The sequence below is a fragment of the Poecilia mexicana genome, unplaced genomic scaffold (assembly GCF_051168715.1).
Source record: "Poecilia mexicana isolate PSO_F unplaced genomic scaffold, ASM5116871v1 scaffold_16, whole genome shotgun sequence".
Lineage (NCBI taxonomy): Eukaryota > Metazoa > Chordata > Actinopteri > Cyprinodontiformes > Poeciliidae > Poecilia > Poecilia mexicana.
Window position 1 is genome coordinate 15,630,047 of NW_028263385.1, and position 25,618 is coordinate 15,655,664.

Genomic DNA, 25,618 nt, shown 5'->3' on the forward strand with positions numbered 1-25,618 from the left:
TGTGTCCTGAACCGGAAAAATATCTGGATTTTGAAGTATCTGTCTGGTTTCAGGCTGGTTTGACTGATTCAGGTCACAAGCCGATTTTTTTTCTTTTCTTGGTGCATCTCTAATGAGGACAAAGGAGCTAAAAGACACTACCTCAGTCTGGTTAGGGCAACAACATGAAGTAAACAGATGTGAAACCATGTTAACACGCACAATTATCCCAAAGCCTTTGAAAGTACCTCCATCAGTTTATCGATGGAGGTACACGTAGCTGTCTGCACAACCAATGAGTGCCTCCTTGTTACTTCATCTGGTTAAAAATAGAAATCACATTCCAGCGTCCAGCACGTTCACTGTTCGGTTGCAACATTTTGGCTCAGTTTAATCCACTTCTCAGGACTCGTCTGCAGCTGCGCCCTTTGGTACGGCAATCTGCAACACTTTAAGTAAAAAAAAAAAACAAAAACAAAAAAAAAAAAAACGTCTATGCATGACTTTTCAGTAATATTGCCCCCTTGTTTTTCCTTTCACGTATATGCATCTCCTATATGTTTCCCTTTAATCTGCAACACGTCTAGTGTTGGCGTGCAGGGGTTTAAATCACATTCCTTTTATAGCTATACAATCGTACAACACACTGAAATCTCTCTGTCATCAACAAACCTTTGCATGAACTGATATATAGAAGTATTAATTATTTACTCGATGCAATATGCTTGTGGCAAGCTGCTACGCTATGATAAAAAATACTGAATCGGTTCACTGACAATGGATTTCTTGGGGGGGCGGGGAAGCAAGACGCTCAATATGAACCTTCCTTCCCTCTCTGATCCTGAGTGTCAGCCAACGCTACCGTGGCGTCTCGTCTGTGGCGGCGTTGCTGTGAAGCAGTCAGTGTTGTCTGGCTGGGTGCGACAAGGAGAAAATCTGCGTCCTCACTCCCTGAAAGGCCGAGGACGGGAACGAGGGTGGATCTTTACACTAGAGAGGGGAGGTCAGTCTGTTGTAATTCTCCAACAACAACAAAAAAAAAATTGCAGGAAAAATGTGTCACTGTCTTTTACTTTATCCTCATACAAGAAAAATGGTTGTTTGTTGCAAAAATGTTATATAAAGTCAATGGACGGGATAGCTCTGCATTTTTGATTCCAGTTCCATAGACATGATAAAACTAAGATCCCCAACAGCCCCGAAGTACACACACACACGCACACACACACACATGCGCATTCACACACCACCACACCTCTGTTGTTTGTCCTGCTGTTCTGATTGGTCAGGGGCGCTGTCTGTTGGCGGAAACAATCAGCCTGGCGTGTTGATGGTTTTCGCTGTGTAATTCTGGAAAAGGGGCTGCAGGAACATGCCCATCGTGCCGAACACGCAAACAAACACAAAGATCCAGAGAAAGAGGCGATCGATCACCATAGCAACGTACTTCCAGTCCTCGCTCACCTGTGGATCAGACAGAAAGGGGGAAGGACCATATAAATGGGTGTGAGGGAGGGGGGTGGGGCAAACAGAAAGATAAATGTCAGCATTGTGCAGCGAGAAGATAAACGTGTCGCATATGTAGAACATCACATGCTATGCTTTCCAGTTTTCAGTAACTTTATATTCACGTTAAAAAATAAAATATTAGCGTTCAATCTAAATTTGTGGCAAAGAAAGAAATGGAAAAAAGCAAAGAAAGCAAGAAAGAAAGAAGTAAGAAAGGAAGAGGAAGGAGGACAGAACATTTACTGTGAGATCCCTAAATATAAATATTTCCCTTTTTTGGCTTCCCTTCCAAAATGACAACTTGTCTAGACGTCTGAGATCCTTTTCAGGCCGTATCTTTAACATCTTCAACTTCTATACACTCACTTGCCACATTGCAATTTGATCCATTACATAAGTGCTCCACATTTTACTCTGTGACCTTTATACTGTACGGAAAGTGACTTCACTCTTTTCTTTTTGACTTTTTTCCTTCCTTCTCTTTTCCCACTATTTCTCACCATTACATTTCTTCACACTGAAATCCCCCCTGGGTTTATCTGCTCGCTTTAAGAACAGGATCATAAATGTGACATCCAGCTCAACAGCCTTTGGCAAAAGCCAGAGGAAATGTTTGACCTTTCTAAAATGCAAATCTGAAATTTTAATTGCAAAAGTATTCATAACCTTTCAACTTTTTTACATTTTGTCATATTATAACACACACTTGAATGTATTAGTTCATGTGACAAGACCAATCCACGACGACGCACAAAGGAAAAGACCAGGTCATGCTTCGTATTACCCTTTATGAAGTAGTATTTTGTAGCAGCCAGGTTATTTATTTATTTTTTTTTGTTATTGTCTCTACCAGCCTTCCTCATCTAGAGAGTAAAATCTCTGCACAGCTCAAGCTCAGACAGATGGCTTGGCGGGAGCCTCTGAACAGCAGTTTTCAAGACTGACCACAGATTCCGAATTGGATTTAGGTTTGGACAAAACCACATTAAGACACTAAACCTGCTCCGATCTAAACCTCTCCACCGTCGCTCCGGTTGTGTGCTTGGGGTTCCTGCCTGCTGGAAGCGGAGCCTCCCTCCCAGCCTTCTGCAGCCTCATGAAACTACCTGCAACCATGATTCACCGTGGGAATGGTGTGTTCAAGGTGATTTGAGGCGTTAAGATTTTTCTCCACACATTTTTTTTGTGTGTGAGTTTCAGTTTAGGTCTCATCCTCTTTCACATTTGCCATGTATCTTAGATGGCTTGTGGGAAACTACAAGCGGGAATTCTTACCTATTATTGGTTCTTTCATAAAATCCAGGTTCAAACGATTTGTAGATGTTCCCATAGATTTCCCCTCCTGAGCTGTGGCTCTCTATGCTGATCAGCTAGTTTAGATTTGGAGTCTGTGGCAGTTCGTCTGTGTGTTTTATGCGTCAGAATATAATGTTTCCGACAGAACGACATGAATTGTACAAGGCTTTTTAAAAGCCATATCAGTTTAGCTGCAAATTATGAGTTTCAGTTGTAAAGAGTGATCTTTTTTTTTTCTCTTTGTGCTCCATAAATATGGGAAGGACTCAGTCAAATAGCACCTTTCTACAGGAGATGCTATTTTTTTTTTTTTTTCGTTTGTACAACTTTGACAAATTTAGAAGCAGAGCGAAATAAACAATACTGATTCTTTATTTTGTATATGAAAACATTAGTCATGTTTATAACTGTGCGGGTTAAAAATCAGAAAAGGTTTGACAGGCAAGAAGGCTTTATGCAGCCACTTTATCTGTTAAGGAATGTTTTTTACTCCTCCTGCTCTGATGTGGGATGTTGCTTTGTTGCCGCCTTTAATTTGCAAAAGATTGTCTATTAACACTAAGTAAGAAAAAACCCCGTAAGCAGAATCCAGCGTTCTGTCGTCTCTGTCTATCGGCTCCCCTTCCTGCGCAGGGTTAATGGAGGTGAGTGGTTAATGTGAGTCGAGACTCTTTCTGGCACACAGCTCTGATGAGGTTCGACTCGAGTCGAGGAGGAGGAGAGGAAGGTAAGAGACCCAGGAGATGGAGGACACAGAGAGGGTGCTGACATTTGAACCCTGTGATGATAACTTGAGGAGGGGAGCAGAGGAGAGAGGGAAAGCGAAGAGGGGTAGGGGGGGAAGAGGAAACTGAAAAATTACACACTGGACCAAGAGAGGAAGGATTTTAACTCAGTTTTCATGGCTACAGAAAAGAAACCATGTTTGTGATGGACGGAATCAGAACAAATTGTGAACTCCTGTGTTCTTTTCTATGTTTCCAGGTAAAAAGGAGTTACAAAAAAAAAACCCACTACACCCTCACTCCTCCATCTGAGCGCCTCGGCTTTTCCCCCCACTTCTTTATGCGCACGTCATGCTGCTGCTATTATTACATACTGCGCTGGATAGTCGCTGGGCTACGGCTGCATCATCAGATCTGTCTGCTCTGCTGCTGGTCTCTTCCAGCAGCCCGTGCATTTTCAGAAGGCAGAGTTAAACGACGGAGCTGAGCAGCCACACAACATGATGTGGCACTCATCTGAGCAGCTCAGGAAACCATAATGGCTGGTAATGTGCTCGGATAAAAGACAATGACTCTCTGCTAAGCCGATCCACACGCAGCCACGAGGAGTTAAATCAGAGTAACACTCAGGCGAGCCGACAGCATCGGCAAAGACTTGTCATCACAGGCCATGTGTTGGCAGAGCAATTAGCCGGAGGAAATTTACATGGCACCAAGAAGCAGCTTATCAGAAAATCAGCAAACTCAGGAGGCAAGAGAGACAGCAAAGCTGCAGGTTCTTAAAGCTGAACGTAAAGAATAAAGATTTTATTCATTTGAGCAAAAGATATAATGAAATATTTAATATAAGCTGGAAACATAATCAAAGGAAAGATAGGAATGTATTATGAAAATAGGTCTCTTCTCCACATCACAATATTAACAATTCGATTTGAAATTAAAAAATGATGCACCTAGGCACTAAAAGAGTTATTAGTTAAACTGATACAGTTAATAGCAATGCAATGCTTTTTTTTTGGAAGGAACAGGGAAGATGGTGAGAAGTAACGAGAAGACAGCGAAAAAAAAGAAGAAAATCTTTTGCACAGACCACAAGGAATTGAAATGGCCAAATAACTAAGTGAAATGGCCTAGTCAAAGTCCAGACCTAAACAAACCCGCATGAAATCTGTGGCGAACCTTGAAAGCTGATGTTCACGGACATTCGATGCAATCTGTGTTACGATCCGAAGGTAGCTGGACTATTTATGTTCCTGTTTTGTTTATTGTTTACTTGCTGATATGTTTTGGTTTGCCCCTTATGCTACTTCACTGTTTTTCAGCATTTGTGCTTTGGAGTTGTTACTTTAGATTAGTCTTCTTCTTTGTTTACTGTTCATATTGGTTTCAGGTCTCTTCTCCCTTTGTCTTTCTCTCTGCTTTGTTCATATTCTGCCTTTCCGTCTCCCTGGTATCTTGCTCCTCTGCCCAGCAGCTCCACATCTCTTAGTTCCCCAGCTGCCTTGGTTTACCTCTGATTCGTCCCTCTGCTTCCTTGCCACTCACTTCACTTCCTCAGTATATTTCTGCTCCCTGGTTTCCTTTGTTTCCTATCTCCATGTCATCCCACACCACCGCTGTTTCACCTTTTGTAAGTATTTTCCTTACCTTCCTTGAATTATTAATTCCATGATAATCCCATTCTCCTGCCCACAACCTTGACAATCTGACTTAGATTTCAGCCTCTAGATGCTGGCAGACACGTTGAAAGACTCAGTGAAAGGTGGTTGCACAAAATATTAACTCAGAGGAGGCAACCATAACCAGGTGTCAAACGTTTCTGATTTTTAGTTGTAAAAAAAATAAACAACCACATTGTGGTTGTAAATGTCTTACCACTCAACAATGTCTTTTAATGTTTAGAAACTGCAATATTTTGATGGGTGATGTTTCTTTGGTATTTAGGTTGTGAATGGTCTATCCAATTGCTTTTGACCATTTTACGCAGCTGACTGACCGCGACAGATCGGGATTGGGCGGAGCAACACTTTCCTGTTTAGTCCTCTCACCAACAAGAATTTGAAGTGGATTTCTGGTCTGATGCAACTTTTTTAGAAGGGGTTAAAACAGTGATGTTCTAAATCAAATCAAATAAAATCAAAGACAACACTTGAAACTGAAAAAACCCATGCCCATTTATAGTCAAAAGGACGTGGAAAAGAGTTGTGAAAATGTAATACTTACACTCTGATCGTCATCTTCGCTCTTCATGTGGTTAGCGATGAAGCGAACTCCTTCCACTGCCTCATCGAATCCTGGACAGGCTTGAGCCAGCAAGGCCTGAGTCAAAGCCGGACCTCCAGCCGCCTGCTTCCCCCGGGGCAGGTTTCCAGAACCGCCCTCCCGGCCCTCCCTCACTCTGTTCAGACCGTCCGTTGATCCCCCTCCGGCACCCACCAGTTCCCCTCCAAACTGTTTGACGGACGCCCGGTTCACGTAGCACGTGCAAGGGTCCCCGTCATCCTTCCCGAAAACAGACGATGAGGTCCCCCCTCCGTTCCCGCCACTGCCGCCGCCACCGAGCCCGAGGCCGACCATCAGGGCCGCCGGCTCCCCGCTGCGCCCGCCCTCCTTCTGCTCCTGCGCTCGCCTCCGCTGGCGTAGCCGCTGGCGCTCACTGCTGTTCCTCGGCTGTCGCATGAAGAGCAGGGCGGGAAGCTTGTTGAGGAACACCAGTTTCACCCAGGGAGGCATGGTGTGCGTGGTGGGTGAGCGGTGGTGGACGTTGAGCACGCACACACTGGTAACTATGGAAAAAGTGACCAGGACCATGGTGAACATCAGATACTTCCCCACCAGAGGAACGTCCAGGGAAGTTGGCGGGACAATCTTGGAGATCAGCAGCAGGAAGACGGTGAGCGCGAGCAGCACAGAGATGCACAGCGTCATCTTCTCTCCGCAGTCGGACGGCAGGTAGAAGACCAGGATGGCCAGCGAGGTGATGAGCACGCAAGGGATGATGAGGTTGATGGTGTAAAACAGCGGCTTCCTGCGAATGATGAAGTCGTACGTGATGTCCACGTAGGTGGGGTCGGCCGGGTTCTCGTTTCGTCGACCCGGCAGGGCGATGATGTCCCATTCCCCGCTGGGCGTGAAGTCATCCATGCTGGCCACGTCGGCACGGAGCACGAGGTCTATTTCTGTGCGGTCGTAGGTCCAGGAACGAAACCTCAGCGTGCAGTTCTGCTGGTCGAAAGGGAAGTGCTTCACCTCGATCTTACAGGCCGATTTATAGATGGCTGGAGGCAACCAGAAGATGCTGCCATCGTAGGACACCACCGCGTTAGAGTAGAAGGACACCTCATAGACCCCGTCCGCACTGCGGGAGAGGAAGGAGGAGACAACTCAGTTACAAGTAGCTTTTATATTTATGCTGGTTATCTTTGTCTCAGATTGAACCGCCAACACTATTCTCGAGTCTATGCATAAAAATCTTTAGTTAATAAATGTTATAAACAAGATTATACCAGCTGTTGTCTACTCATAATTGCTCCACATGACTCCTCCACTTCAAAAAAAATAACATTTTCATCATTTTTGTGTGAACTGATGGGCCGAGAAGAGCAACACATTTCTAATTTTAAAGCAGAACACATAAACAGAGAAGCATTCTCAGCTGAAAAATTTAAATTATATATTTTTTAGTGTGAATATGCTTCACACAAGTGCCTGGATATTTAAAGAAAATGATAAAGGTATAGATGGTTCAGACAGGAAACAAAGTTCATTGATGCTTAAGACAAACTCTTTCGTTTGGAGTGACCCAAAAACATTTAAACGCAGATTTGGGGGGATAAATGTGATGCAAGAAAAGTAACCAGCAGTTATTTTTCCTGTTCTCTCCAGAGCATTAACTCAAAAAATAATTCTGAATTTGCAAACAATATATCTCTGATGCTGTTATACAATGAAATAATCCCTTTGCTCAAGAAAGCGACAGCAGCTGAGAATTGGGGATTGGCGTGCTGGCCTGGGGTCCACGGGATTATCAGGATCACTTTATCCAGAGTGAGGTGGGTCAGTGATCTTTTAATCATCTCTACAGTAACGAAAGAAGAGAAGGTCACACAGATCCCTGTTCTCTGATGAGCTGATTTGCAAACCATAGGCTGACACGGAGTTTCCACTACACCGAGACGAGCCGACTGCGACATCCGGAACGTCTTCAGACGTGCAAGCAAACCCTCTTCAGGCGCATGGGTTTTGACGATGAATGAAATCTGATGAGGTTCGTTTCACCCGCAGCAAAGCAGCTCTAATGCACTGCGCATCAATATGCATGGTTATCCATCTTTGTCAGAAAAAAAAAATGGTGACAAAAGCAGTGTTTTCCTTCCTCTTTCCACTTGGATCACTCTGAGATGTAGCCGCAGTAAACACTTTTAATCAATGTGTTATAGAAATGCAAATTCACTGTCCACTCATAAGATATGAGAATGTATGTACTCTTTGTACACTTCAGTATGTTCTGGCTTTATGAAAGCCTTTACAGCACAGCTGCAGCTTAAGGTAAATATTAGACGACACAGAGCCATAGAAAAAAAATATAGCAAAACATCTTCAGAGATATATAGTGGCCTTGTGCAACTCCTGTGTGAAACCCATCTTATGCTGCAGTTTCAGCTATAAACATTTAGAAGTATTTCTCCAACCAGCTTTCCATATCAAAAAAACAAAAAATTTTTTCTTCATTTCTCTTCTTTGGATTTTATATTCGGCCCAGTCTCAAGTCTGTGGAGACTCAATTAGCTTTTCTTCCATACTTACCCTGTATTTCGCTACATCCATCTTTTCTAGATAGTTTCCTTGACACTACTAATAGAGCAATACAAATCATCCCCACAGCATTATTCTACCACCTCTGTGTTTCACGGTGTGTTAGTTGCAGTGTTGCTTTCTAGCCACACGTTATGCTTTAACTGTAACACCTTCTTCCACATATTTGCTTTGTTCCTTCATGGTTTGTGATGAACTGCACTTCCTGAATGCCCTCTCACATCAATGTCCTTCTTCTCGTTACTCTTCCTTTAAAGCCAGATTAGTGACATACACAAGCAATAGTTGCCCCATTGGCAGTTTCTCCCTGCAGAGCTGTGGATCTCTGCAGCTCCTCCAGAGTAACCAAAGGCCTCTTGGCTGCTTCTCTACTTTATGCTCTCCTTGCCGCAACCTTATCGTTGACCTCTCCAGGGTCATCCTCACTTGTTTGTTCGACTATGCTCTCTATCAAACTTATGCATTGGACCACAGGCTAAGACTGAACTACACAGAGATGGACTCCGAAGGCAATGGGTTGCATTGGACTTTATTTAGTGGTAGCACCGAAAAGGGACCCGAATGTTAAGCCTTCTTTTCTGAAGCTTGTTATAACCTGACAATATGTGCAACGTTTTGAGGAGTGCGAATACTTTTACATAATCGCATATGACATCTGCTGCATGTCTGTTCCTCCACAGGACGTCAGTGTGCAGCGAAGATGATTGAATCTTTCAGACATGTCTGCGGTGGTGGAGCAGCATGGTAGCATGAGCAACGAGAGGAGATTCTAGTTGACGTATTCAGTCATGTGTTGCAAACATCAACGTATCACCCGCTTAAAATGACTATTTAATTGCCGCGTCCGCTTTCGCTGGACGACCCTGACCAGAGAACCGGCTTGGAACGTGGTCAGGAAGAGGAAACCCACATGTCTTCGCTGGGCGTCGTGCAGTGGCATTCGTGTGTCAGTTTATCTTTTCTAAGTGAGGCCGAGAGCATGAGAGGGTGACTCACTTGTTGTAGAGGACCACGTCAGGAAGCCAGATGTGTTTTGAGGGCAGCCTGACCTTCATCATTCCGTCGAACTCCTCGGGGACCCAGGTCAGCCGATAGTCCTGCCACTCCTGAGGGCCAGCAAAAACAACGTGCTTAGTCACAGCAGCAAGAAGATAGCAGGGAGCAGAGAATTTGCTTTTCGTTTCTTACAAGTCGATGGAAAAGATGTGAAACCTAGGCTGTCGCTACAACACCGAGCTTTGGTCCAAGCTATACCGTCTGCAGCAGCCGTGAAACACTATAATCATTAGTTTGTTTGGGCTCAGGATGGCTGTCCTCGGCTTTCCGACTTTCTGATGGTGAGGGATGTATCGAGCCCTCATAGTCATTCTACGCTTGGCTACCAGTCATAAATCTGCGCCTGCTCACGTTGCAAGCGTTTGCGTGTGTGTGTGTGTGTGTGTGTGTGTGTGCGTGTGTGTGTGTGTGTGTGGGTGTGTGTGTGTGTGTGTGTGTGTGTGTGTGTGTGTGTGTGTGTGTCTCACTATGAAGCAGAGAGCACAAACTGAAATATAGGAACCACAGGATGTTTTTTTGTTTTTCTTGATATGAAAGTGGTTTCAACACAACAGAATATATTTTCTTGATTTGTGTCACAACGAATCATCTACTTTTCATCCTCAGCATCCTCCTCTAATTCATAGGCGCCCAGGAGAACAACTGTCCTGCAGCTTTTAGATGAATCCCTTCTCCAACACACCTGAATCAAATGATTGATAGGCCTCTGCAGAGCTGCTGCTGTGATTTGATTCAGATGAGTTCGAGGAGGAGTACATCTGAAAGTTGTAGGGTAAAGGACATACGCATTCCTCATCTAGTTGGATTTATTAAAACAAAAAAGCCAAAAATTCTTCAAAAATAATGTTTGTTAATGTTATTTTGATATTGATGCAGATTTTAGCAATTGTATAATGTAAACACACACTGGATTTACAAACCCATTTCAAATGAAATAAAAACAAACTTTGATATTGTCTGATCTGCTCTGTTCTACAGAGTCATAACAGTTTATACATCCTACTAGCAGTATTTAAAAAAGCAAATATTGCTTCAGTCAGAACTGTCCTGACCAGGCTACATAAACAAACCCCCAGCATGTTTGTCTGATAGTAACTGCAGACAAATTTTCACAGAGCTCTGCACCCAAGTTAAATTTACTTTATCCTCAGCAGAGCGAACACAGATGGCACGCAAAACCTTCCACTGTGGACTGCTGGGTGGAGAGCAGACCCACTTTGCGACACACAAAGTGGATCAGGATGGACTGCACAGACGAAGACATGACGTAGCGTTCTGCAGCATCCATCACTTCATTTGTAAACGTACAGTTAAGAAGTATTTTGTCTCTCAAAAGATGACTTAATTTACTGTAGGAACTGACACTGTAGAGCCACCTGGCTCTACTGCACTGTGCTGTGTGGGTATGATGTAATGAGCCGTGCTATAAAGAAAGGTTTAATCATTGTTACTTTGTACATATTCAGTAGCATCCAAGTTCTTCACAGTTTAAAATCTCAAGTAGCGTATTTTTGCCCTTTTCGAGGCTTTATTTGCATGTCCCATCCTCCATGCTTAGTGCCACCAACAGGCCAAGGGGAGTAAAACGTAGCATAAAATAGCATTTTGGGCCATTCTCTGTTTTTCTGGGTGGATGAAAACATTACAGGAAATGTTTCCATGTGGAGAGGACCCAAAACGCTTTTTTTTTTTGTATGAATTGTTTTTTGCCTCTGTGTGTGTTTGGTGAGGTGGCTGGATGTGATGAGGCGTGTGAAGTCTCACCTGTGTCAGCCAGACATTGGTGGTCATCACCTGCTCTCTTTCATGCTGAAAGACAACACAAAAACACATTTAAATAATGAAACCATTGTCATCCTTCTGTGATTGGGGGAGCTTTTCAAATGCCACACTGTGCAAAGTTTTTTTTAATTTTTATTTTTTTATGTTTTCCTCCAAAAAGATTACTTTCTTTTGTAATCTTTTAAGGTGTTTTTGTTTAACGGTTTCCCCAAACTTTCTGCAGTTTATGCTTTTAATTTAGGGGAAAAGAATACATGGGGAGCTAGACTGATTATGTTAGATTCATTATAGCATATTTAACAGACATCTCTCTACAAAAAAACAAAAACAAAGAACCAACAGATGACCTGAGAGATGCCTTATGCCACTTGACTAAAGTTCTTGCAGTCTTAAGTCTGAGTGCTAGAAGCACTAAAAGTTCATAGATTAAAAAAAAAAAGTCTCAAGAAAAAATAATCGAGATAATTTTAAAGGCTTTAGAGTTCGGCTGTCAAAAACTTAGGATGACTCAAGATTTTGCACATCTGTATCCTTGCATATTTATGCTTATAGACAACTCTGTGCAGGTTTTACTCAAAAAACATCTGGGTCTAACTCTGTACAATATGTTTAGGATTAGAAAGGCCTTCACCTTCCTCGCATTGAGACACGGCGGTGGCTGCATCCTGCTGTGGGGGCAGGTGAGCTCATGGGAAGACGGGTGAAGCTAAATACTGTTAGAAGGCCCTGAGGTCAAACAAAAATGCACTCAGGGTTTCGTGTAAAAGCAGAAGCTTTCATTTAGCCACGTATCATCAGCACTGCTTGGTTTGAGTCCTTTTACTAATCACCCCAAGGAAATGAAACACAACCTGTGGATTGTAACTCCACAAAAAGTAGGACACACTGAGACAAAGTCACATTGATACTCACCACACTGATGAGTTGGGCCAACGACACCATCAGCTGCACGGTAACCAGCTCAGACCCATTAGTGGCGGGTCGGATCAGCTTGTTGTAATGTGCCGGGTTTAGGAGATGCTCGACCAGCCGCTCCTCTGTGTCTGCCCCGAGGCCAACTGCAAACGAGAGCACGCCATCGTCATCAAAGAAAAGTTGCACCCATCTGCGTGTCTCTCCCCCAGCGTTTTCCTTTTCCAAGATATTTCTCATGCTGGAATACGTTACAACCACGCGGAGCAGAAAATCAGCTGTGCCGCCGAGTTTCCCTGTTTAGCCCATGCTCTCGCTGCCAGCATTCGGAGCTTCATGGCTGCACATGTTCACTGAGAGAGCAAAGATTTTAGCATGGCGTTACGGATCGCTGCCAGCTCGAGCGTGTCGGCCCGGCTCGGTGGAGACTTCTTACAAGATCTGACATCATAAGAATGAGTCAACCAGTCTGACTGTCTCTATCGCTGTCCATCCTGTCTCCACCGCTCTCCCGGCTGCCTCAAGTCTGTCTCGATCTATTCCTGTACGGTGGTGAACGTCTCCCCAACTGCCAACTCTGCTTTAGCTTTGTGATTCTTTTTTTTTCACTCCATCCCTCCATCTGCAGCAGCGAGCGGTCAAATTTAAACAGAGATGTCAGACAAACACTCACAAATGATGAGGTTTTTTTTTTTTTTTTTTGAGTCAGGACACAGTGAATAGGAGAAACAACCGTTGTGTCTTTCCTTCTTCCTCTGTGATTGCGTCCTTTTTTCACTCCCTGCCTGTTTGGCATCTGCTCGCTGCACATTACCTCACACGTTCCCATCGAAGATAAACACAGGCTGCTTGCTGTGAACTCAGCATATTCACACATGCTCTTTTCCAGACTACTAAGAGTGCAACGTGCTGATGGCAAAATGCTATCTGCAAAGGCTTCTGGGGTTGGATGCTTTCCTTTTAATGTTTATTATTAGATTTGTTATTTCTCATTTTATTCATTTGGCAGGGATAAGTATGTACATTTTATATGTAGCAGACTTGGCAAATTTGCAATGACGATCCCTAGAAGGGCCTTCGCATAGATATTAAACCACACAATGTGTCATATTTTAATGCTTTCATTGTTATGTAACTTACTTCATCCTCTTTGTTTTATTTAGAATCTGCTGCTGTTACAAGTGGTTATCAGTTATTAATCAAAAAATGACATGTAAATGAACGTAAATAGCATCTTCATGCAAAAATGAGGTAATGAAGTTGACTCTGACTGCGCTGGACTTTAGGTAAGACACTGACTACTTTCATGTGTGCTGCACAAGTCAAATTCAAATTAAATCAGACATTATTTACAAAACATTTGTCATTCGGATGACGAGTGTGTGTATGTACAAACGTTAGATTAAGACCAGACAAAACAAACCAAATACAAAACATCAAATAAATAAACTTTACATGACGTAGAACTGAAGAAAATGCACGAAAAGAAGTGAAACAAATTTAAAAAAGTAAAGTAGACGGCAGCGAACAAAGCAAAATTAACCATGCAAACCAGATGGTCGAACGGACAACTTGAGATGAACTTAAATGAACTAAAAGACAGAAACCCAAACTTAAAACCTCCAGATCGTCACCCTGTCCTCCTCCTCTGTCTCCCTGCCCTCCCCTGCTGTACTCCTGTGTTCACTGAGCAGGAATGATGGCCTCTGTCTGCAGATCAATGACGACTCTCTTCATTCCCCGCCAACATGCAACAACTCCTCCCTCTCTCTTTTCTTTCTCTGCTGTTTTTTTTTTCTACCCCTAATCTTCCCATCACTGGAGTCAGCCCACATCTTGATCTCTCACGGAGCTGATAGTTTCCCTCCCCTTCACGCTATCTCCATCTCGCTGTCAGCGACAGCCGCTGTCCTTTTATTAGCCCTTCCTTCAATGATCCACCGTCATCAATGCTCCTCCTGTCAGCAGCTGCGTGTAGCACTCGCGTTGCTTATTGTGCATGAATGTCGGCCAGGCTCTTTTATATGAGCCCGTTTGTCTGCATGTGATCAGGGGGGAAATAAGCACGACTGTCTGTGTCTGAACAATATGAGTTATGTATATTGCTCCCAGAAGCTCAAGGCAATAACTTAAAAAGAATGAGAGGCGGGAAGCAAATGCAGTCCACTTAAACAAAGACGGAAGTAGAGCAGTTCGCATCTCACTAAGCTCATATTTGCTAAAGGTAGTGCTGTCCTCAATGTGGAGCAGGAAGATTTATATTCATATTTAATATAATTCAGGGGAAAAAAAACATAAGTTGTGTGGAACATTATGGAAGGTTGTGTGTGATTCTAATGGTGTGATAAATGCCAGAAGCAAAAAGACTTTCATGGAGTAAGAACAACAAAAAAATGTCTGTTTGCTATTGAATGCTACCTTTAATTGGTTTGAAATAGATTTTAGTGAGGGAGAGTTGAGTTTCAAAGTGTGGAGGTGAAACACCCGAGTCAGCAGGATGATTTTTTTTTTTTTTTTTTTTTAAAAAAGCAGATGTGCCCATTGATGAAAAACCTGCTTGAAAGTACAGAATAAGTGCTGAATAAATTTACTTTGTTCTAAAATAAACAGGCTTACGGTACAAAATAAAACTGCTTTCTCACTGTTCCTCCAAACGGCTTGGTCAGTATTATGAATATTTACATCCTTAGAGATTTACTTTTTTGAGATACTTTAATGGTTCCGATCATCAAACGAATTACGATCAGATGTGATAATTTGAGCATAAAATATTGTTTTTAAATAATAATTTTATTTACTGCAGGAGGGGAAAAGAAAAGCTAATCACATCAACATGGCCACATGTAATAAATGTTTTAAGCAAAAACAGTCATGAAGCATTTGTGATTTTTTTTTTTTTTGTATTTTTGAATTTTAGCCTCCTCTTCTTTGCAGAATTGTTTTAATTCAGCTACATTAAAGCATTTTTGAACAAGAATAGTCTGTTTAAGGTCATGCCACAGCATCTAAATGGATTTACAACTAGATTTTGACCAGGCCATGCCAAAGTTTTATTTTTTTTATTATTATAATTATAATTATTTGAGCCATTTGGATGTGGACTTGCTGGTGTGATGTGAATCAAAGTCCTGCTGCATCATAAGGTCACAAACTGATGGTTTATGGATTATCGATCAGAGTTTTCAGCAACGGAGCAAAATTCACAGTTCCATCAATATTCACTGATGACGATGTTCTTTCTACTCGTGTTGTCATTCCTGTTGGTCACTCTCTTTCCTCTCGCAATCGTGAACACCGACTGTGTAAGAACACTTACGTGCGTCGTTGCACTCTTGGAGTAATTTAGGTAGTCTGGCCACTCCTCTGAAGGTTTCCCACTGTTTTCTATATTTCCAAATATTTAATCTCATTATTCAATAAAGTCCCAAAACCTTAGAAATAGCTTTGTAGCACTTTTCTGATATGCTGCTTTTTGGTATCTTTTGCCCATGTGCTGTTAAAGAGATGATAATATGTACTTTCCAGCCAAATGCTGCCATTTTAAGAATTACTTATGTTTGAAGTCTTATTTAACTCACCCGGTCCTTTTATCTTCGATACTTCATTGTTTAAGCTTCACGTGGGCTTCAAGATAAAAGTCTAGACTAATATTTTATGGCTCTGGCACCGAGAGCCAAGCAGAGAGTCTTTTTATCTACGAAACAAGGGTGCAAAAATGTCTCTACGCTCTGACCTGGTCGCCATCATGTTATCCATGCGGCTCTTCTCATGTGTTCATTAAAGCTTCTGCTCTCTCTCTGTCTGTATGCGACGCTGACCCTGAGAGGATGTAATGCCGCTCGTCACTCAAGTTGTATTCTGGTTGTTTTCCACTGCAAATATTGCATACTTAATGTGACACGATGAATTTTTCAGCAGGGCTCCCCATTAGAGTGCGGAGCAACGGAAGTGACACACCAGAGGGCGCGTGCAAACCCAGACGCCTACCTCAAAGATCCGGTGAATCAGACGAGACGGTTGCATCATGACTACGTAAGTCTGGGTTTCAATAATCGTTGTGTTGAGACGGATTCATTTGATCGGATCTAAACTAGATTGTACAGACACAACACAGGGAAAAGTGTTGGAAAATGAGAATGAAAGACTATTTACAGTGATAATCTCTATTTATACATCCAACTCATACATAAAAAAAAAAAGGTTGAGTGAGGAAAAAGGTTGCTTGTTCCTTTCTGTGGACTGCCAAAGAGGCTTTTTGGCTGAGATGTTTGATGCTGAACTATTCTTAAATGAATAAAAGAGAGATACATTGATCTCCTGACAACACCCAATTTGTCTCTGTAGTGGCCAGAGAACTGAGATATTAATATTGATTCGCCATCTTGCTTCCACATCACAGCACTCAGAAACAAAGTCATCCCACTTTGGACTAACTGGAAGCAGAAGTTATATGGCCTTACTAAACTCCGCAGGCAGGAAGAGCTCGGCCTGAGCTACAACTGCTTCTACACTACTGCAGATGACTGTCGGTTCAATGCACTTCCTTCCACTTAGTCTGAAGTCACCGTTTTATAGAAGTATAAACAGTTCAAACTCTTGTACTGCTGCATTCACGAGGCCATCTTAAGCCAGCTCCTGATACAATGAGTTGGTAGTGAATAACTTTTGCATGAAGATGCATAAAAATACTCAGTAGGCTATTGCAAAAATAAAAAATGAAAACAGAATATGGAGAAGATTTTAGCATAAATCCTTAAACAATTTGGGAATAAAGTATGCAAATGTGTAAGGGCTACATTTATATTAAGAGAGTTAATTTAAAATAAAAAACCTGAGAAGCATTTACAAATGTATAAAATTTCAGCAGTGACAGCCTTCCGCAAGCTGTGTTTAAAATAAGAACTTTCTATTTTTTGTTTTTTGTTCACCTATTCTTATGAAGTGCAAAAATAAACATTCATCTCTTGGTACTTTTGAATTTGACACCAATGTTTAAGTTAGAACTTAGAAGCAACACCAGCCAAATTTCGTGCCACTACTCAAAGCCTACACATTTTTATTTGAAAGCAAAAGAAACATCAAGCAGCCTTCTTTCAGCCAGTTGAGCAGCAGTGTGCAGCGACAAGCAGGGGAGGGGCAACCCTATGCTTCTCTTTGCTACATTAAGGTGAGGAAAACTCCAATAATGTCTTCAAATTCATGTAATCATCAAATGCCAAGTAATGATTACAATGCCAGTAAAACGTCATCAGTTACCGAGTACTTTTTCTGCTTTGTGTCATCAACCACTGGCTCTTCTGCTTGCGGTACAAATACCCCCGCATCTATGAGACAGCATCATTTCTTACAGTCTGCACCGAATTCCAGTGGCACGATTGGAGTAAACTCACCGAGACACGGAGTCTCATCTTATTGCAATTTAGTAAGCAACGCATATACCACCACACGCCTGAGCCGCTTTCATTCATCAGACTTTAACGGAATAAAAGGCCTCCTCCAGACACTCCATCAAGAAAATGGCTTTCTCTGCCATCAGATCTGTTTGTGCACAAAAGTAATTAAGTTCACGGTTTTGAGCGGCCCTACAGCTGTGAATCACCGGGATGAATCAGAACGAATCCAAAGTGCGCCGCTTCACCTGAATCTGCATCAGCAGGAACACGAGGCGAATCTGAAGCTGAAAGGTCTGCTCTTAAAGGCCTGTAAATCCTGCTGCATGTGCAGAGTGCATTAGTACGGCGTGTTTTATTTGCGAGAGAAGCTCAGTGGTTTGATGATTGGCCTATAGCTTTCAAACAGTAGAGCTTATTTCAAGGACTGCAATAAAATACATCACTTAAACTGTATTATGCCGCTTTTGGCAGCTATTATTATGTGCTATCGTTTGGATGCGTATAAATCTGAGACTGATGATGTGTGTGCACACAAGGAGGCGGGAAAAGGGAAAGCAAGAGGGGGCAAAGCGCGGGACATGATTCAAAATAAGAGTTTGGAGTCAGTCCTATTTAATAACTCATGCTCTCTGGAAGCTGCTTCATTCTGTTGTTTCTTTTATCTTATCTTCTGAGCCAGTAGCTACAATTAATCAACGAGAAGAAGCTAGAAAAGATGGGAAGCCCTCATTTTCCTAAATATACACCGACCAGGTCGAAAGTAAAGCTCCTAACTTACAAATATATCTAATCTGCCTTTCCTACTTCTTTTTTTAGTAAACCTTCTTTGCGTTCATAATCTGCAGGTCCATGAATTCAAGCGTTAACATTCTCCCGTACAAATCCAACCCCCTTTTGGGCACTTTCACAGCGTTCTCTAATCACGAATCCTCCTGGCTAATCTGATCCCATAGCTGCTGTTTCCTCTAGAAATATAAAGGCAGAAGAAGCAAGCAAGCTAACGGCAGAAAGTGGTAGGCAGTTAGGGGGGGGGGGGTAAAAGGGACGAAAGGGTGTCATGTTCGGGTGGAGAAGAGACACAGACAAGACAGGCTGAACAATGAAGCAGGGATGTGCAGCTAAACTTCCTACAGTGTTACAAAGCAGAAAATAAGAACGACAGAAACTGGCTCACACTGCGCTCCGCACTCAGTAACTCCTGCATCAGGTCAACTCAGCACCACAACTGTTTTTATTATGCATGGCCTGCTGGGGAAATGACAAGAGACATCCTCCTCACACCAGCGGATGGCTGCTTCGTCTCTGCAGTGTCTGAGACAGGTGCTGAAATGTCCTTGAGCATCCTTGCACGCACAGTCACTGCTTTTGCTAAGGCCTCCGTAGACAACAACTGATCTAAGTTGCATTCCTAGAGTTTGTGTTTTACAACTACAGGGCAGGGAAAAAGATCCTTTTTTTCTTTTTTTGTCAATCTTGCATGTATCAGATGATCAAATACATTTGAATGTCAAAGAAGAATAATTAAAAACTGCATTTTTCCATTTACTTATTTACGAAGGAAAAAGGTTCCAAATCAACCTGGCCCTAAGTTTTAATTGGCCTCCTAGGTAAATCCTGAAATAATTGTGATTGATCACTTTTTTCTTTTTTTTTATTAGTTTCACTGTCCACACCCTTTTCTGAGTAGTAAAGTCAAGAATTCGCTTAAAATGAACCTGTTTGATAACACGAAGTAGGCTAAAACATCTTAAAACAAACAAATCATACTCGTATTGAAGGAAATCCAAGAACAAATGAAAAAGTTATTGACCTCCATCAGTCTAGAAAAATGTTAAACAGCTATTTCTAAACATTTAGGATTCCAGTGAACCACAGAGAGAGCCATTATTCTCAGATGGGGTAAACACTGAATAGCGGGGAACCTTTGCAGAAGTGACTGATCTACCAAAATATCCTAAAACCGGATCCATGACTCATCCAGGAGGTCACAAAAGAAGTCAGAACAGCAGCTCTGCAGGCCCAATTTGCCTTAGTTAAGGTCAGTGTTCACTATTCCACAATAAGAAAGAGAAGCAGGGCAAAAATAAACTTTGTGGGAGAAATCTAAGGGGGAAAACAGGGCTAACCAAAATGAAAGCAAAGGCTAGTCTCTAATTTATCAAGAAACATCCTAATTTCCCCTTTAGGAAAATATTTTGTGGCACAAAGCGGAACCTTTTGAAATATTTAGATCCTGTTACATCTAAAAAAAAAACTGTCCCATTACAGAAAAATAACTTTTAAACTATGAGTAAACATGGTGGTAGTGTGATGTTCTGGGGTTGCTTAGCTGCTTGAGGACATGGATGACTTGTCGTAACAAATGGAACAGTAATTTCAACTTTCTGCAAGAAAATCCTGATGGAGAATGTTTGGCCATCAATCAATGTGGCTGAATTAAAACATTTTAATTCAAAGAAGAGACTGCCACAATTCGTCCATTGTGGTGTAAAAGTTTCACTGCCTGTTATTGAATTACTGCTGGTTGGTACAACTAGGTTTTAGATTTAGGGGGCAATTACTTGTTCAAATAGGACCAGATTGGTTTGACTAGCTTTTTCTCTTAATTGATCAAAACCCCAAAAAAATCTGTAGGGGAAAAATAATTCTCCAAAACGGGCAAATGTGCATCTTCTCACTCTGTAGTGGCAAAAAAGTAAACCGCGTTATTCTAAGCTCACGCTCCAGGTGTGTGAGTATGTCTAATTTCATGATCGTTCAAATATGTGTCTGAGCGTTAGACAAAGTTAATGGGCCCTGAGGCTTTTGCTAATCAGATTTTCTCCCTTAAGGCAAGATGAGTCATTAGTAGCCCAGCTATTCTCAGGCTCCTTCAAGTGAAGTTTCACAATGGCTGCATTTTCTCCATCAGGTCAAATGCCCCTGTGTTTTACAGGGCTGGTCAGAAACTGATTTAGGTCTTTATGTTTTATCTTTGATGAAATTATTGCATGTGATAAACAACAACTACAATACCAGGTATATCAAATTGTGCCCACCCTGACCTGTTGCTGCACACTAGCAGTGAGGTAGCAGATTTTCTGCAATTAAATAGCAATTGAATTATGTTGTACGTTTTTGTTTGAAATGTTTGTGTAAGCACCATTATTTATTCAAGTTTACATTACAAAAATCACAATTATTACTACGAATTAATAAAAATAATTAAACTTCAGTTTAGTGGGTTTTTTTTTATTTTTTTTTTACCTTGGATAAAACAAAAAATCAACTTTGTGTGAGGACCTACAGTATATCACAGCATACCACGAGTTTCAAATATGTTTAAAAAATATAAAAATCCATCAGAAGGTTTGCATGGATTGAAATCCTTTAATGGAGATGCCAGAGTGGATGGAGTTATTTCCAGTCACTCTTTCAACATTTTCCCCCTACTGCACCTACTGCTGTGCACTGCCGGTCAGCTGTTTAAAATAAAACTAATACCACTTCCTTGGACTTTAGGAAAGGACAGCCACAAACTGGAAACTAAGAGTGTCAGCAAACATTATTATTCATATAACACTGTTTTAAAAGCATAGCTGGCAAGCTATGAGCAGCATGTTTGTTAGCAGGCTGTGCAATAAGCACGTTTACTTGAAAACAGTTACCTAATGTAGTGGGTGTTTATTCTAATTTTTTTTAATTATTTTATAGAAATCAAGACAACAATAAATACATCTAATAAATAATATTTTACTGTCAGAATTTTGATTTAAATCTTTATGTTAGCACAACAAAACCATCCAAATGTGGTTATGAAAACCATGCCTTAAGTTAATGCTTACTTCACTTACAAGTTCTGAAGCGGCTGCATTAGAATAGAAATAAAAATGCCTACATCCTAATTGGCATAGTCGTATTTTTAAATCCGTCACCAACAATTTAAGGTGTGACAGTAAACACACTGTTTAAAGACACGGTCTTGTGTTACATGTGCGATCGTATCTGAGTTTGATGGGCTAAACCTGGGCCTTGTGTGTATGCACTGAGAAAGAAGGACTAAAGTCCCAGAGAGTTAGAGTCCCAGTTAAACAACGTTTAACTAAAGTCCTAAGGGGTTTAGAGTCCCAGTTGATGGTGTTTCAACTAAAAACCTAGAGGTTGGAGTTCTTGTCAAACGGCATTTTGACTAAAGTCCCAGATCGGGTTTGAGTCCCAGATAAGGACAGGGGTCCGGGTGTCGTCCCCCCTGGTTGAATCTTTCTTTTTTTTCAGATTTTTTATTTTATTTTATTTTTTCTGATTCTTACTGTTTATTCAATGTCACATGCTGCTTTTTTATTATGTAAAGCACTTTGAAATGTCTTGCTGCTGAAATGTGCTATACAAATAAAATTGGATGGATGGATGGATGGATGGATGGATGGATGGATGGATGGATGGATGGATGGATGGATGGATGGATGGATGGATGGATGGATGGATGGATGGATGGATGGATGGATGGATGGATGGATGGATGGATGGATGGATGGATGGACAATCTGAGCTGAACTCTGCTGTGTCTCTACTGAAGCTATTGTAATTCATCCAGCTGATGTCGGATGGTGAACCATTTGAGCAGACAGCAGAAGTAAGCAGACAGAAATAAGGGTAAATGACATCCACAAACACTCTGCTGATTTACTCTAAATGGACTACAGAGACAATTGTGTGAAAGATGCCTTATAATGAGCCAATGTATTTACAGTACGCCTTGCTTTTACCAGATTGGACCCCCTTCTGCTTGTAGAGAGCCTTAGTTATTTTAGCAGCTTTCAGTAAGGTGTTTAAAGCAGTCCCTGTTGGCATGATGGCGTCACACAAAGGCAGAAAATGTATGCCTGGAAGGCACATCCATGACGTGAATCTACCAAAAATGTTCTACTGGGCTGAGATCTGAGGAGGCCGTAGGAGTACAGTAAACTCACCCTCACAAAACTTAAACGATATGAATTGAGCTTTGTTCTGTGGTGCATTTGTTAAAAGGACACACTGTGGTCAAAACGGGCTGAACATGGTCAGCTACCATACTTAGGTAAGCTGAAGTGCTTAAACAATATTCAATTATTGTCAAGAGGCTCAAAGTGTGCAAAAATATATTCTTCACACCATTACTCCACCACCAGTCTGAACTGTTGATGGAAGGCAGGAGAGAGCCGTGATTTTATCCTGTTTACACCAATTATGCAACGATACGAGAGTGATAGACCAGGCAACGTTTTCTGCCGTCAGTCTGTGTGAATTGCAATCTCTGTGTCCCATTCTGTGGCCTTCTGCCACTACGGCCCATCTGCTTCAAGGTACCATGTGTGCTACGTTCAGAGAACGCCTTAGCTGGAACGACATGTTTCCATTATCTTGATTTTCTCTCAACGTATTGGCGACATCCAAGTGACATATTTCCTCTTTAATGGACTGTCCTCTATAAACTAGAGAGGATGTTAAGTGTGAAAACCCAGAGCAGATTCTGAAATGCTCAGCCAAGCTGGCACCGACTCCACCTCAAAAGTCGCTTCAGTCCCCCGTCTTCCTCAAACTGGTGCTTCAGCAAGCCACGTCAAGATGTCCGAGTTGCTCCCACGTGATTGACCGATACACAATATGCTAACAAGCACCTGAACAGGTGTACATGATGAGAGTATGCGCTCGGAGCGTGCCTTCCGTAAAAGCAGGAGGAAGACATATTTTCCAGTGGATGAATGATAAGTAATTTGTCCTTGGCAGACAGGATGTGGAAGCTGTTGCAGCTCCATGCCTCTCATTAACCTACCCACTCAAATCAAGACCTCAGTGTTAATGAGTGAGAGGGAAAGAGACACAGAGAGGAGAGTGATAACACAATTTATTTCACTCAAACTCCCTTTAACATTCATGTGCACTGCTTCAGCTAGATTATTAATTTACAGATAAATGTCTCTTTAATAGAAAAAAAATAGATTACCTGCTATTTAGATTACAGACATTAACACTATAGGCTTAACTGCCATTCCAAAATATAAAGAAACTGGAAAAATTACTTTCTTTAAAAAAAAACAACATCAAAGAGCACGATTTTCATTATAACAAGACTGTAAAAACGCATTATCTAATAAACAAATCCGCACAATAGTGTGCATTTGCCAGATTGCGCTCAGATATGGAGTGCGAGGATCATTTCTCTACATCATCGCGCTCGCTGCTGTTACAAGGAAAGATGGTGACACAGCAATGAAAGAGTCCTTTTCTCCACCTGCCTCCTTTACAACATCACGCCGCTCATGTTTTTTTTTTTTTTTTTTTTAGGCTCGCTCCATCTTTACTTCCAGGATTCCCCAGTCATGGCCAAAAGCGTCGAGGGCTTTTATGGCTTGACAAGGTGATTATTGTCGCACAGGCGCATCGATGAACGGCAGCCAAATGGATGGAGAAAGTACTCACCTCTCACAATGGCGAAGAAAGCCAGCAGCAGCCGCGGCGGCAGCTGCCGGCGGTGCATCATCGTGCGCGCTTTGAGCCCGGAAAGGTGTTCACCCGGGATGGAGAGGCCACTCCAAGCGCACTCCGCAGTGTTGTTCCCCCACCTCCTCACGGCCCCCGAACCTCCTCTTTACTCTCTACCTGACATGGTGACGTCTCTCCGGGAGGGAAGGGGAGAGATGGGGCGGGGGGTATCTGCTCCTTTCCTTCCACGCCTGTCAGGGAGGGAATTAAGAAAAAAAAATAAATAAATTAAAAAAAAAACAAAAAAAAAAACAGAAACGTGTTCTCGGTGCAGCCAGGTGAGCTGTGCGCTGAGCTGTGGGCTGCTGCTGCTGCTGCTTCTGCTGCTGCTGACCGAGCCGAACCGCCGCTTAGAGATGCGACGCGCTGGACAGGCGGGGGCGGGGCGCGCCGGGCACGATGGAGCAGCAGGGAGGGGAGGATGCACCTCAGAGCTCCACATCAGCCAGCCATGCCAGCGTCTCTGCTCACTCATCTCCATATAATATTAAGCACTCGCAGGCACGAACAGAATGTCCAATATTGACTTTCCAGTGACCTTGTCAAACTAGATGGCGTCTTGCCTGTTTTTCTGGCTGCTTCAAGTTTAATATCAGCCCTGGGCCAAATATCTTTTTAAATTTTATCATCTATAAATTATCTTTTTTTTTCTTTTTTTTCCTAATTGGCTTGTAATGAAAAAACAGGCTTGTTCCATATATGTTATATGAATCTAAATATTGTATATATTAAGTTTAGACTTCTTTTATACCTCTCATGTCGCCCTCTGACAAGATGCTGATGCCCTGTTAGAAACCACCGCAGCATTTCTCCATTAGTTTTACACAGCTACAAACCAAAACATTCTCCAATTATTCTTCACAAAATAACTCAGTCAGACTGGGTGGAGAGGAGCTGTGAGTTCAGTGGTCAAATTAGTTTAAAATGTTTTCTATTCTTCAACAAACCTCTGTCGTGAACTGAGATTATTTATTCCATTTAATCTGTTGGGACTCTATTTACAGATTAGGTAAATACAATATCTGAAGACATTTTATTGGATTTTATTTAGGGGTGTTAAAGAGGGTGAATATAAACTTAATTTTATGATTTTTTTTTATTTTTTTTTTTGTAAAAGGTTTTGGGAAAACAAAAAACCCCACGTGTCCTTTTCCATCTCACCAACATGCACTACTTTGTGCTTGTCTATCAAACTAAATATTGATCAAGTATTACTGTCACACATTTCCTGTTCCTCTTGTCTAAGGCTTCTGACTCAAAGTAACATGTAAAGAAGTTACACAGAAAAGTGGAAAAAATAAACAGGAGGAAGAAATGCATGCAAGAAATTAGTCTCAATGGTCAGGTAATATTGAAACAATATTAAATGAAATGTGAATCTCATCAAATTTGCCAGACATAAAAAGGCCAGAGAAGACACAGGAAGTCAACGGTGTGTTGGAGGAACGTAGGGAAGGACTTAAGGGATGAATAAACAAAGTAAAAAGCAAGATGGAGGAGGCAGTTGCTGTGGTGACTAAGAAAAGGTCCACCAAAGAAGCAGCCTGTCTCTTTTTCATATCATCTATTTTCATCACACACACACAGAGCAGAGGCATATACAACTAGCTCACCATGCAAAATTATTCCCATAATATATTCACACACATG

General features: G+C 41.9%; 1 protein-coding gene across 1 annotated transcript; it reads right to left on the bottom strand.

The window, feature by feature from the left end:
• Window positions 1-21: 21 nt before the first annotated feature.
• Window positions 22-13,167, bottom strand: chrnb2 (cholinergic receptor, nicotinic, beta 2). The gene is made up of 5 exons (XM_088013895.1): window positions 12,075-13,167; window positions 11,145-11,189; window positions 9,321-9,430; window positions 5,733-6,867; window positions 22-1,443 (listed from the first exon to the last, which is right to left on the bottom strand). Exons 1-5 carry the CDS (start codon window positions 12,312-12,314, stop codon window positions 1,294-1,296), a joined length of 1,680 nt encoding a protein of 559 aa, XP_087870021.1. The 5' UTR covers window positions 12,315-13,167; the 3' UTR covers window positions 22-1,293.
• Between the last annotated feature and the right edge of the window lie 12,451 nt (window positions 13,168-25,618).

Bases quoted from the DNA above. Each gene is read 5' to 3' on its own strand.
- chrnb2 (XM_088013895.1), bottom strand. From the start codon at position 12,314: ATGAGAAATATCTTGGAAAAGGAAAACGCTGGGGGAGAGACACGCAGA. The intron at 9,431-11,144 runs GTGAGACTTCAC...GCTGGCCCTCAG, and splicing joins CCAATGTCTGGCTGACACAG to GAGTGGCAGGACTATCGGCT. The intron at 6,868-9,320 runs GTGAGTCACCCT...CCTCTCCCGCAG, and splicing joins GACGTGGTCCTCTACAACAA to TGCGGACGGGGTCTATGAGG.